General features: G+C 34.5%; 1 protein-coding gene across 9 annotated transcripts in view; it reads right to left on the bottom strand.

Annotated features, from left to right (window-relative positions):
- TANC2 (tetratricopeptide repeat, ankyrin repeat and coiled-coil containing 2) overlaps window positions 1-15,046 on the bottom strand; it is a 376,540-nt gene that overhangs the window by 105,614 nt on the left and 255,880 nt on the right. For all 9 annotated transcript variants that reach the window (XM_036899778.2, XM_057501594.1, XM_057501595.1 and 6 more), the window contains one exon: window positions 1,951-2,076. In XM_036899778.2, the coding sequence (XP_036755673.1) occupies window positions 1,951-2,076 (126 nt within the window). The remainder of the gene's footprint in view (window positions 1-1,950; window positions 2,077-15,046) is intronic.

The raw sequence follows: 15,046 nt of genomic DNA, 5'->3' as shown, positions 1-15,046 counted from the left end.
AATTTATATGTTCCTTTAAATAAAATCAGAAAGCAGCATGTAGCATGTTTTTAAAAATTCATGCCTGGAAAACAGTATGATTCTGTTTCTATATATAAAGTATAATGTTTTGGATATAATAATCACAGATTATAAATATAAAGGCTAGCCAAGCAGATCTATAGAAACAGACCTTTCCTTTCTTGTTAATGTATTTTAGGTCACGTCATAAGCCATAGAGTTCATTTGTAAACGATCATCAAGATAACATGTCCAGGGGAAGATTACTGTCCAGGACCTCAAAGTTCTAAATTAAAGTATGCTAATTTTAGAAGGCAAATACCTTAGTAAAAACCGAGTCTCTTATGGATTAATGCACTCATCTGGATGGCATGTTCTAATCATTTAAGACTGCTAAAAGAAAAGCTCTTTTCAGAAAAGACAACTTTAAGGAACTGAAACAATATCATAGCACCTTTATCAATGGACAAACTCCATTTGATATCTCTGCATAAACACCTAGCTCACTAGAATGCATTTGTCAAAGACCTTACTAAATCATTAGGTACTAGAAACAGACATGTGCATCAAGTATCAATAGAAACCAGCATGAAAGGTTCTAAAAAAATATATACAGCTGAAATCTGTCAAATAATTTTGTTTTCTAAGTAGAATAAAATCTATTATTCAATGACTAGTAAAGCATAAAATAAACCAACAATGTATGTTTTTCAGTAATGAGATGCAAGGTGATACCAATGTGGCAGATTTGCAAACAAATCTGAAGTTCTATATAAATCAAGAGTTGTGTTCAATCTTCTTTATGCCTGTGTATTCTGATCTTGGCACAAATCATTTATTTGATCTTTTGACTGAATTTATTCAGGCTTTGGATGTAATAAATGTACCAGCACTAAAATGGTGCTTGACATAATTCTACCTTCTGGGCTGAACATACATAATTGCATACATTAAGCAACTAGTATGTGGCTAACTGAGAACTGGTAACCAGGATGGGCAGGATTGGGAACTAAAACCATGAGGCCATCAACACACTATTGTTGATGGGAAGTATGGTAATTGTAGCAATAGAATCAGTTATTTTATGCTCCTAGTTGTCTAGCCATCATTGAAAAACTCTAAGTATGTTGACTTCCAAAACAGGCAGGAGGTATGTATGAATCCCTGCCTGTGTGCGTTATACATGGGGCACCATACAAATTAGAGCAGGGCATAGGACAAGGGGTGAGGAGGAGAGCACAGGAAAATACTCTGTAAGATATAATGACAAATACACTTGATGCAGTAGAGCTGTGGATTACTATATACTAAAGAAAGCTTCTCTTATGGCTAATGGAAATAGGTTGGTTCATTTTGAGCAAACAAGAAACATAAGCAGAGAAACAAATACCAGGCTCTTGATTAGACCTTAGTCATAACAAAATGAAAGTCTTTGAAAAGATCAGGTTTTGATTACAGAAGCATGCAGCATGCACAGAGTTCAGGAAACAGGTATCTTCATGGGAAAAAGATAAGTTGTTTAGATTTTGCCAGGACAGGACTAGAGGCTCTGTCTAAAATTCTAAGAAAATAAAAGTACTATATGCCTCTAGAATGAAAGTGATATAAATTCTCTAGCAAAACACATGATTATCCACACCAAATTCACCTGAAATATGGCTAGGGCTCAAGTTCATCAACAGTCACTTCGGAAATCCAGAACTATAAAAAAGTTATTTCCTCCATCACCAATAGCCTGTTACACTTGTTTCCTTTCAAAATTTCAAGGAACCAACACTTACAACTGTTAGTTATTGTAATGCATTTCTATGATGAGCACAGTGTGTTTATCTTGCTCTTCTCTGCTTACAGGTTCACTTCTTAAGGGTGGCCTCATAAGTGTGGAGGTTGGAAACAAGGAACTCTTTGCCTATTGCCTGTTCCCAGGCAAAGCCCTTCTGTGGCTCTAACCTCTTAAATCCTGCTGTGTGCGAGCACCAGCCATGCTCTGTCTTGGCATTCGAAGAGACGTTCTCAAAGGTGTATGTCTCTGCTCATCCAGGTAAGCAAGGTCCTCCAAGTGGGCAGAACTTGTGGCTGACAAGACAGAAGAGTTTAGTCAGAATTATGTAAATTTAGAAAATTGTCAGTTAGTTTTTATTGCCCAAACTCTGAAATCAGTGCTTATTCCAGTAGATACATTTACCAAGAGTTTGCTGAACTCAGAGCCCTCAGTGCCTAGAATGTATGCCAAAGAAACACGTAAAAGGCTGTCTTCCGGGCCTTCATCACTATCGACTGCCTCTGCTAATGGAGAGGACTAGCAGTAAGTTGGCAAGCACATTAATGCCTGACAACAAAGATTATTAGTTTCTGCTTCTTTTGTGTCACAAATCTCATTTGTAGAACATGATACAAACATTATTAGTGGAGAAACCTGTTCCAAATTACATTGAGCACTAAGAAAAATATGAAAGTGTATTTTCAACATTTTCCCTTCACAGTAAAGAATGAAACATGAAAACATTCTGAAAACAATTTTCATATGCATGCGTGTGTGTATGTACATATTGTAAAGGTGGGCACCTGGGGCAATGGACAGAGAAATTTCCTAACAGCATTTAGGAAGCTGCCAATGCCCATGAATTCCAAAAAACATTTTGTTGCTCTCTTAAGATAATCAAGAAATAATGGCCTCCCACTGCATTTATAAATCGTTTAACCCCCTAACCCAGCCAAGAGAGAGAAAATGGAAGACGGGGGGTCGGCGGGGAGTGGGTATTGGCACTGCTATATATTGAGAGCTGTTGGGTCCATTCACAATGACCTAAAAAAAGGGAAGAAATCAAGAATCAGGAAGTGAAGACAAAAGTCTTTAACAAAAAAGGAAAAAAACCCAAAGCTTCTATAAGTAAATGGTTCCTTAGAGTTTATACATTATTAAATTATACCATTAATTCAATCTGTTGCCAGCTATGCAAATACTGTGCTGGTGGTTAGTTTAGTCATTCAATGACAATTATTTACTGAAAGCTAACCTCTGGGCTAGAGTACCTTTAAAATTCCTTTTATATCTGCATTCTGTGATACTGCTTCATTATCAACATCACATATGTGAAAGGGATTGCTGTTCAATTATTTTCTGTGGTTCTAACCTCTTAAATCCTGTTATGTGCCAGGCACTGTTCATGGTGCCCTTCTTTGTGTAGTTACCAGTTTACCTCTGGTGACTATTTTGAGTGGATGAAAGGAAGCAAACTAAGATCATTCTTTCTTGGCTGCTTAGCTCCAATGAAGTATTGTCTGTGTTCCCAATCAATATAAGACACAAACAACAATAATATAAGGTGGATTATAAATGGGACAAAGGAATTAATAAAAGTGATCTAAGAGCTGAAAAAAAGAAAAGATGGAGAAAACAGAAGAAAGGAAGAGAAAAGAATAGGAGAGAACAAATCCTAGAGATTATATATTCTTCTCATCCTTCAATTACTGCAATTGTCTTAGTTACCTGGGTCTATTGGACACCTAGACAAAAGGAACTTATCCAAATTATAGTTTCTAGATATAGTTTCTATAAGGAAATAAAAATCATTGAAAGCTAGTCTAGGGAACTTAAATCAAGAAGTCAAATGCCACATTACATATCAGAGGAAGAAGAGTATCAGAGGACTAACAGATAATCTTATTTCTGAATTCTGAAATTATAACTATCCAGAATAGGTAACTATTTAGTCTTTAAAAACACTAGGAACAATGAGTCATATACCATTCTACTGGCATTCTAATGTGGTTCTGTAAATTCTTTCTTATATTTAATAGAGACCCTCCTGCTTTAACCAAAGTCTATTTTCTTTTGTTTGTTTCTTTATCCAGAAAAAGGGAGCCCTCAGAGGTCCAGTCCTTACAGAGTCATCCTTGAGCTCAGAAATACTAGCTTCAGATGAGTAAGGCTCTGCTCACAGAGATCTGAGCTGTAGCTTTTGTGGGGCCTTTGCTCCAAGTTTCTGTGGTTTAATAATCCCAGTATCTTCTCTTTATCCCACAGGCTCAGAGGTGCTGTCTGCTTCCTGCATCTGCTAAATCCATGATACCTCAATGTTCTCTTTTTACCTTTTCAGTTCTTTAAAACCCAGTTAACAACTCTTTATATATCAAATTTTCTGTTAAAATAACTAGGTGGTTTCTGTTTCCTGGTTAGCTCCTGACTGACATAGCATAGAAAACAACTGAACAGCAATCCCTTTCACATATGTGGTTTGATAATGAAGCAGTATCACAGAACGCAGATATAAAAGGAATTTTAAAGGTACTCTAGCCCAGAGGTAAGCAAATCTGGCTTCCTATCTCCTTTTGTGAATAAAGTTTTACTGGAACACAGCCTAGCCTGTTTAAGTATTCAACTACTCAGTCGAGTAGTTGTGGCAGAGGCCATACAGCCTGTAAAGCCTAAAATACTAGCTGGCCTTTTAATAAAAACTTTGTTGACCCCAATCTAACCAAATCCCCTCATTTTTTCAGATTAGGAGACAGTAGAGTGACTTGCCTAAAGGGAATCACTCATTTGTGGTAGAGCCAGGCCTTGAAACCAGCTATCCTGACTCTAAATCCCTTGAGGGTTATTTGCATTGTATCCTCCTTTGAAAGCTCAAGAGATTTAATTCGTTCTGGAAAGACTTACTCTTCATCACCTATTCATCTTTGTCATTTTCTCTCAACTGTTTTCTATGGCTTCAAAGAGCAGTAATCAACTTGGGCAATAAAGGCCTTGCTGATGCAAAGTAAAGGTGCCCTGTATGTCGTAGACTAGTAAATCTTCACGGTAACATAGTAAGTCCTAACTCGTTTGTTTGTTTTTTTAAACAAAAAAATACTTATGATGTACTTTTTAAGCTGATAAAGAGTAATATGAAAAGATCAATGGCAATGAGTATCTTTTATTCACATTAAAACAAAATAGAACAAAATCTTTTATTCACATTAAAACAAAAAACAGTTGGTACTTTATATAATTAAAAAGCAAGGTTCTAGAAGGGTTCTTTTACAAAAATGGTCCTATATGTCAACATCTAGAGGTTTGATATAATAAAGAGAATGTATATTTCATTAAAAGTAGGCAGAATGATAAAGAAATTGACAAAATGGAGTGGAGCAAAAAGCTGGAGTAAGAAAAAAAAAGCCTACAGTCTCTCTTTTTTATATTATATCCATCTACTAATCTTTTAAAGATTAAATTTGGGGAGAGCTATACTTTAGAATACAGATGTAAATTAAATAACAGTTACATAATCCATTTAAATTTCTTTGTATTAAAAAACTTCTGGCAAGTACTTTCAGCCATACTCTTAGTTTCACATATTCATCTTCTTATACTGCATGAAGAGCTGTTGGCAGCTTTTGTAAAATATTCATGCTTAGTATGAATTTAAGAAGTTTTACTAAACTAATCTTTCCCATAGTAACTCCTAGGAAAATAAACATAAATTGTTCTATTGCTTTATTGCATAAAACCAAGAAATGTAGTAAATATTCAATATCAGACAGATGACATTAGAAGATAAATACTGCAATTACTGAACTCAATGAATAGTTCATTCCTTCACAAATCCAAATACTCAGGCAAAATGAACTAAGGAAAGCGGTGATACTCAGTAAGTGCAATAGCTCTGAGGCCCTGATTCACGTGCAGAAAGATCCGAAATCAGCAAATGGGTAGTAACTATTGCTTTCATTTCACCTGGCAGTGCAATTAAATTACAGTTACTGTTACCTGAGTATATTAAAACATGCAATCTTTTCCTTATTGTAGCAATAAATACCTTTTTGTTGACCTCTGAATCTCTCATTATTTTATTATGTATTTTACTATCTTTTTTCCTCATTAAATCATTCCTTAGTCCTATTTTCAGTTTCTCTCTGCTTCATCATTTCCAAAATTCTTGTCACTTCTAATATATTATTTAAAGGCAGATGAGGTAAATCTTGGAAAGATTAGCCAAGAGACCTGAAATTCTTTTAGTTGTGGCCCTTTGTCCTACTAATGTATTGAGTTGTACTCTCCCTCACAGTTACTTGTATCTTTTCCATTTTCAGGTCACTTTGTGAGAAAAAGTCTTTGTCATACTTTGTCAAACATCTCACTCTTTGTCAAAATCTGTTCAGTCTACACTTCCTGCTTACCTGATTGATCCCCCAGTCGGAATTAATTCCTTCTCCTCTTACACCAACCATGTAACATGTATTGCTAATTAGAACTTGTGTTATTTAAGCTAGTTGTTTACATGTGATTCATCTTTAATAACCCCATCCCTTCAGAGTAAATCAGAGTACCCTGCACATAATGCTCAGTACAGAAATGAATTCCAGACTACTTCTACTTAGACTTAGAAATTTGTTTGGCTCTATCCTCAGCTTCCTCATTGCTCTGCTTAATGCTTGACAGACATCACTACGGTAATGTGCCTGACTCCAGTGATGTTCATATAATCTTCCTTCAGGTACTGTTGGTCCGTCTCTAACTTTTTTTTCTATAGTACACATCACTTTCTATCTTACTGTATAAATTACTTATCTACTCTGTGTATTTTACTTTCCCTGGCTAGAATATAAATTCCATGAGGATGGAAATCTTTGTTTTATTGATGACTCTCAAGTGCTTTGAACAGTGTTTGGTACATATGTACTTGCTCAATAAATGCTTGTCTACTAACAGTAATTGTATTTAACGTACACTTTGTGTTTTGGCTACATTTAGAACAATGAATAAGTAACAAATTAGGTTTTGTCTTACAAGATTATGTGAATCTGAGAGTGAAGTAGGTAAGCTATAGCAACACAACCTTGTGTATCATCATCCCATACTAACATTGGTGACAGATCTTTAGGGATACACGGTTCCCATCTCATTGTGCTACCCTTACTGATCATCACCCGATACTAACATCAGTGATAGATCTATAGGGACACATGGTTCTCACCTCATTGTGCTACCCTTACTGTGAAACTGTACTGGCAATTTCTTTTGGAGATAATTCCATCAAGTTAAATCAATACTGTAACATCTAATGAACACTTTCCAGATACAAGCATAAAGGATAATTTGGTAAGTTGAAGCAAACTGAATAGGAAAAACAAATCTGTAACAAAAATTTTTACATAAAAAGAAAATGCTTAAAAAAGTAAACCCATAATAAAATCAATGTCATTAAAAAGCCTTGTTTTCAGAGAAGGAAGAGGGAAGTGGACAAAGGGAGCATATATATTTTTTGTGATGTAATCAGACTGGAACAGCTGACTCACTTATAGAACATTTAACTGACATATTTTCTGAAGTCAGAATAATTTGATACACAGGTGGGCAGAAAAAAATTAAGCAGATGCCATTTGGTACAAAACATTCCAGAGGCAACTCTATATTGAATTTGGAACCAGTTTGAAATTTTTCTTCTTATATCATTTGCCACTAATACAAACACATTTTAGTAGAACTATTGTCATCCTGGCTGACCTGAGTAGGGAACCTGCTTTATGTTTATAACTTAGGGCAAGAAGCCACTCCTCTGTCTTTATATCCATAAAGCCAACATTCTGGCTGATGAAAAGCCTCTCCCACCCTTTTTAAAAATAAAATCCTCTTTACAGTTTCTGATTGGATTCATTTTAATTCCCCAGAATTCCTATTTTGCATTTACTGGATTCTTCAGATTCTTTCCTTAGGAAAATGTGCAGCTCCAAACATTAACAAGTAGATGGTGATAGTCTGTGTTTTTAACTGACTTCTGTTTTCATCTGTTTCCCTGACAGACTCATGTCCCTGAGGACAGCTGATGCAAGCAAATATTGCTTGCTTCCACATCCTTCTAATTCACTGCCAATCTCATTTTAAGACATCAAGGATGACCATAGACAGCCTACTCTGATAATTTCTGCCATACAACTGCATGCCCATAAGGATTCTATACTTTTTCCAACACTTATAAATATTTATAAATAAATAAATAAATAAATATAATTTTTAATAATGACTTACATTTTGAAGCAATAAAAGACATAGCTTTTATTTTTTATTTTAGAATTTAAACTAAAGGTGTATAAACATCCAAATTTATATTTAGAAAACTGAGCTACTCCAGGAAAAACCCAAGCCTTAATTGCCAAAACTTGTATTTAATTCCTTCACTATTTGAGTTAAAAATTTTTATGTTTTCAGTAAATAGTACTACCTTCACATATGGTATATGGAGCTTTAAACTAGTGTATCTAACTTCTCTTGTTTGAGTTTTATGTCTCTGAAAGTATACACCCAAATCCAATTAACAAATATAATTATACTGATATTAATCAGACTTCTATTTTAGTAGTTAATAAAAAGTACATGATTATTTAAAAAAATTTTATTACATACATTTCTTCCATTTATGTTGTGAGTTAAAAGCTCTGAGAAATTAAAAAAAAAAATCACCATGAACATTGGCCTATATGCTGACTCTTCCCCACAAGTAAAAGTACTATAGAAGCCACGTGTCCTTTCCATTCTAACACCAAGGGTCTTATGGAATAACACGAACAGTTTTATTTTTTAGAGTCTAATTCAGCAGAAGCTTCAAAGATTTTAAAATAATTCCTTGACAATTTCCTGGTCCTGCTAGATGTGGCCCTATAAAGATGCCAAGAAGCTCAGGCAAAAATGGTTTTTATTACCGAAGTGGGGAGAAGCCTGTAACACACCAAGGACAATTTAAACAATTATTCCCATAAGTTTTTTTAAAAGTAATGCAAATGGTATTTTCACATTATTATTCAACATATTTGATCTCTAAAATAAATAATCACTCATACTGAGATAAAGTTTAAAAAAGAAGAGAAAATTTAAAGCTGAATTTGAACAAGGCCTTTTATTACTGGCATTCATCATTTTTCTCCCCAACTGTTCATATGCTTAGAACAACTTACACATATAAACATACTAGATTTACACCCCCCCTACTATTTCAAGCTCACTTCATATTTTAAATCCTCAAATTCCTGTTCACCAAGAAGATTTGAGTATTTGATCTTCCCCCAGTTTGGGGAAGCACTTCTATGTATACATTAGGAAGTAAAGGAAAATATGTATATCTAGAGGTAAAATGAGATGAGCGGAACCTCCTGCACTTAAGAAAATTTATTTATAAAAAAGGATTTAGATATCTAATCAAGCTACCAGAGGTTGTGGTCTTATCAAATACTTAGATACATTACAGAGTTAGTAGGGTAATTCTCTTGTGGAAGTAATTTTATTTCTCTACATTCTGGAAACACTTTCAACCTATAATCTATTAAATTTTGAAAATAACATTTGGTTTATACCTCACTTTCCTGCTTCTTTGTGAGGTTTCCATGGTTTCCCGATATAGAAAACAGTCCAACATAAACTATTCCCTGGCCTATCTCTTGCCCTGTAGCAACAATAGGTCTGTTTGTATTACATTCAACATGGACAAGAAATAATTCTCCAATGAAGTATTTGTTCAACACAGTACTACTCTGGCAGTACAAAATCCAGGACAGATCTATCTGGCTTCTGATGGTGCACTTACCCTTTGCCCTTCCTTTGAAGAACCATGATCAGTACTGTTTACAAATGTGAAACACTCTGCCAGCCAGAAAGGCCACTGTTAGAGGATACTACTCTGATAGTGAAAAAATAATCAACAATTATCTATAGGCATAACAATTTAGGCTAATTTATCCCCCTGCTCCTTTTTTCAACATGGGGGAGGGACAGGAAGGGAAAAGAAAAGGAGAAAGCATTTCAGTACAAGAAATATTTTCCAATACTTGAATTAAAAAGATAAGCTATAATAACACAGAAAAATCACTGTTTTGTAATACCTGATATAAACAGTATACTTTCATTAAAAAGATAGAAAAAACTGACACCAAGAGCATGGTCTGTAAAATAAAAATTTGATAAACTGATGTCATCAGAAATTTTGTGCTTCATAAAACTGAAAGAACAAAAGAGCAGCAGACTCACAGACTCCAAGAAGGGACTAGTGGTTACCAAAGGGGATGGGGGTGGGAGAGAGGGAGGGAGAAAGGGATTGTGGGGTATTATGATTGGCACACATGGTGTGGGGGGGATCCTGGGTAAGACAGTGTAGCACAGAGAAGACAAGTAGTGACTCTGTGGCATCTTACTACCCTGATGGACAGTGACTGCAATGGGGTATAGGGGGATTTGATAATATAGGTGAATGTAGTAACCACAATGTTTTTCATGTGAAATCTTTGTAAGACTGCCTATCAGTGACACCTTAATAAAAAAAAAATCCTCAAAGTCTTAACCAAAACAAAAAAAAATTTGTGCTTCAAATGTATCAATAGGAAAATGCAAAGATAAGCAACAGACTGGAGAAAATATTTTATAAACTCATCTCTGATAAACATTTGTATCCAGAATATTCAAGAGATCCAATTCTTAGAACTCAGTAAGGCAAACAAACCCAATTAAAATTTGTGCAAAAGGTTTGAATAGGTATTTCACCAAAGAAGATACACAAATAGCTAATAAGCACACAAAACAATCTCAACATCATTAGTCATTAGGAAAATGCAAATTTAAACCACGACTAGATAGCATTTCACCAGAATAAATATAAGAGATAAAACAGTAACAAATGGTAGAGAGGATGTGGAAAAACAGGAATCCCCATACACTGAGGGTAGGTTTGTAAAATGATGCAGTTACTGTGGAAAACAGTTGGGCAGTTTCTTAAGAAGTTAACAAATTTATTCTATAATCCAGCAATTCCACTCCTCAGTATCTAAATAAGAGAAATAAAAATATATGTTCACCCAAAGACTTACACACCAATGTTCATAGCAGCACTATTCACAATACTCCAAAATTGAAAAAACTGAATGTCTGCTGACTGGTGAATGGACAGGTAAGATGCAGTATGGCCAAACAATGGAATACTATTTGCAATAAAAAGGAACCTATTTCTGATACATTCTGTTATAGATGAACCTCAAAACGTTATGCTAAATGAAAGAAGCCACACGCAAGAGATCACATACGTGTGACTCCACTTACATGAAATGTCCAGAAAAGTAAGTCTATAGAAAGTAGGTTAGTGGTTGCCTGGGGCTAGAGGTGGAAAGGAAATTAACATTAAACAGACATGAGGAATCTTACTGGGATGATAAAAATATTCTAAAACATTTATGGTGAAGGTTACACAAGTTGGTAAATATACTCAAAATTAATTCCTGACTTGAGTGAATTACTTGAAATGGGTGAATTTTACAAAATGTAAAATATGGCTCAAAATACTTGTTTTTAAAAAAAGATAAAATTCACAAGACTGCTGCCTCAGGACTTTAGGCTACCACTGAACTAAAAAGGGGGCAATTAGAATCATTTCTGGTCAGTATGGGTACAATCCTACCTTTACATTCTCAGTAGGTGGAAAACTTTAATTATCCATTTGTTGAAGTTATTAGGTTATTTTCAATCAACAGTAAAAATATTTCTTCAAAGATCTAGTTCGGTTGCCTAGGAGTGCTATTTCTAAACCAAAGACAAGGGAAAACCCTTCTGGAGAGACAGGAGCCTATATATACTTTATATATTTTAGAAATTGAAGTATGATTTACATATATAATATATATAAATTTTAAGTGTAAAGCTCAAAAAATTTTATATATGTGTACACCCCTGCAACCATCATTTAGATGAAGACACAGAAGACTCTCTTAATTGACATTTCCACCAAAGGTAAACACTACTTTACTTCTATCACCATAGAATTGCCATAGTTTTGTCTATTTTTCTGATCTTTATATAAATACATATACTTCATACAGTATGTATTCTCCATGATGTTATCTGTAGCTGCAGTACATTCTTTTTCATTGTGGTATACAATTTATTTATCCAGTCTACTATTGATGGACATTTGGATGATTTTCAGCTTTTAGGTATTATGAATAAGAACGTTCTATTTGTCTTTGACTAGCACAGGACTTACTTTTGATGGACATTCTATGCAGGAGTGGAATTGCCAGGCTTTGGGTAACATGCATGTATATATATAGCTTTATAGGGCTTTAATAGTTCTTACCAAGCAGCTTTACAAGGTAGTAGTACCAATTTATTAATATATTCCCATAAAAATTGTATGACATTTCCAACTGCAACACACTGTCACTAGCACTTGGCATTGCCATTCCTATTAATTTTGTGGGTTTGGGCATAGTGCTATCTCACTGTCAACTGTAAAGGGTACTTTATCCTATTTTCTAGGCTAACAAGCCTGATGCTGGAAGACGACATGAGATATCCAGGTCAGAGATGAAAGACAGTTTATTACTCAGAGGAATAGCAGTAGCCAGAGTATCAATACAGCGTATTTGTGCCAGTCTTCTCAGCCCCAATTCCCACAGGGCAATACAAAGAGGGCTAAGTGATACCTGCACACGCAGATGGCTGCATTAAGACCTATAGATTAGCTGTGACCACAGTTTGCATTTTCTTGGATTCTGTATAAATACAATCATGCAGTATGCACTTTTTATTATCGGGCTTCTTTCAGCATAACTATTTTGAGATTTGCGCATGTTGCTGCAGTTCACTCATGTTATGTAGCTCACAGTTAATTTCTTTCTATTGCTGCTTCCATTGTAAGGATATGCTAAAATGTGTGTAGTCATTCACCTGTTGATGGGCATCTGGGATGTTCACAATTTCTGGCTATTACAAATAAAGCTGCTATGATCATTTGTGTACATCTTTGTAAGAATATATGTTTTCACTTACCTTGTATAAATCCTATTGATTTTTTGATCTTACATGTCTCTTACATATATTATAATCATATACAGGTAATATAACGTATGTTATACATTATACATATAATATGAATATTAATATATATATTTTAGAGAGTCATAAGTAATATAAACCTTTGAGGAGAGATAGTAGGCAGGGAGAGAAAAGTGGCTTTTCCTTTTCCTTTATATCATTTGTTTGAATCTGAATTTTCAGTTGTTTTATATAATTATATAATATATATGAACCTTTAACTTCTAGAATGTCAGCAGGAACCACTGGGCAAGGACATATGGCTCATTTTTTGTTTTCTTTTCTTCTTTGTATCTCTCTGTATTTTGAAAGTCTAATAAATACAAATTTTTAAGGCAAAAAAGAGGAAAATCTTTCAAGCCACTCTCTCAACTATACCGATAGAGCCTTCAACCTGGAAATTCATTCTCTATAATTTTGCACAATATCAGAAGTTTTTTAACTATTGAACTCCCAGATTTCCTTCTTTGGTCATTCCTATATGGATAGACACATATAGTAATTTTTCTAAACTCGAAATTTAATACTATGACTCTTATTTATACTCCTCATACTCAATAAAATAAACCTAAACCTATTGTCTGAGTACCTTAGGGCCTTGGTTTCACCTCCCAATACCATTTTCTACCACACCCTTCATGTACCCATGGTTTTAATCATGCCAAGATACCAGTAATGTGCCAATCTCTTTAACTTCTTGGTGCCTCCTTCCTCTTTTTTCTGTCAGTTCTTCTTGTGAATTCTTATTCATTCTTCTCTATGATGTCTTCTATTCCTCTCTACTCTCTCCCTTTGCACTTAGATTCTTCCTCCTCTGTGCTTATATGGTACTTTATGAATTACTAAATTATAGCATTTATCACATTTTAGCTGAGTATGTTACAAAAACAACAATGGATGACAATCAGAATTCTAACCTGTAATCCTCCATAAAATTCTTATCTTACTATTTGCTTCAGTCACTGTTCCAGTGGATATACAAAAACTTACTGAGGTACAACTGTAGCAGCCATAATTATATTGATGTCTATAAGTAGTAAAGTTCCTAAAAGGCAATTAGAAAAAATACACCATAAGGGGTAGTTTAAAAGCCTGATAAACTCACAAACTGGATGACGATTCCCTAATTAGACCAATTTGGCTAATTAGTACTGGACAACTATTTGTAAACCCTAAGGTTAGTATTTACATAAATTAAAATAATGAATCTCTATAGACATTGATACTCAAGAAGGGCAAAGTATTTTATAATCTCTTCAGCAAACTAAAAAGAGGACAATAGAAGTTCATACCTTCTATCTCCCATAAGTGCTCAGGGCCCTTTTCAAATAAAAGAGCCAGAATTTTCTTAGAAATGATTGTGGCTTAGTTAGGAAGTAAATTGGAATGTGCCATTAATATAATAGCTATATTTCCCCATTTTTATATAACCAGGATTTAAATCTTCTCTTCTGGAAAGACTGAATTTGCCTAGTACTTTTTTATAAGTTATAGCATTCTAGAATTCTAATATGACATGGCCAGGGATTAAGATATTTAAAAGAACCTAGGAGAGAAAAATTTGTCACAATATAAAAGTGAATAATCTTGAAAAATTAATACCAAAATCTGCAGTTACTCATCTTTCAAATGAGCTATTCTCCCCATAATCACCTCTGATGACAGATGCTGATGGTTTCCCAGAGGACAGAATAGATAAAATAATTTAGAAAAGGTCCGTTAGGGTAATGGGAAAAGCAAGAAGCATCATACTATCACCTGTGTAATATAAATAATTACATCTGGGAAATATGAGTTCTTGACTACAATAATATTTTATTATCTTTTGCCAGTGAGACAAACCTGTCCAGGCATTCATCAAACAACTAAGAAAGACAAACGTAGCTTTGATTTTATAGTATGGACAAAGTCCAGATGATGATGCATTTTGAAAATGCCCGACTATTCTGCCTAAGCTCCTGGTCTGAATTATTACATAGCAGCTTAGCTGTATAAAAAGTATCCCTTGATATCAATTCTGAACAGCTGCTAAAGAATAATGTCTTCATATTCCAGCCACCTAACCTTCTGTATCATTCCTTTATGACAGAGACTGCTAGTAGTGTTTGAATTATTCTTCAGCAATGTGGGCACCTGGTGGTTCTTCTATGATAATATATCAGAGTATTGTGAAAATATTGAGCTCCTGAGATAGGAAGTTGAAGTCTTGCCTGCCTG

Source organism: Manis pentadactyla, chromosome 4, assembly GCF_030020395.1.
Source record: "Manis pentadactyla isolate mManPen7 chromosome 4, mManPen7.hap1, whole genome shotgun sequence".
Taxonomy (NCBI): domain Eukaryota; kingdom Metazoa; phylum Chordata; class Mammalia; order Pholidota; family Manidae; genus Manis; species Manis pentadactyla.
The sequence above is the reverse complement of the archived record's forward strand: the minus strand, read 5'-3'. Positions and strand labels throughout refer to the sequence as shown.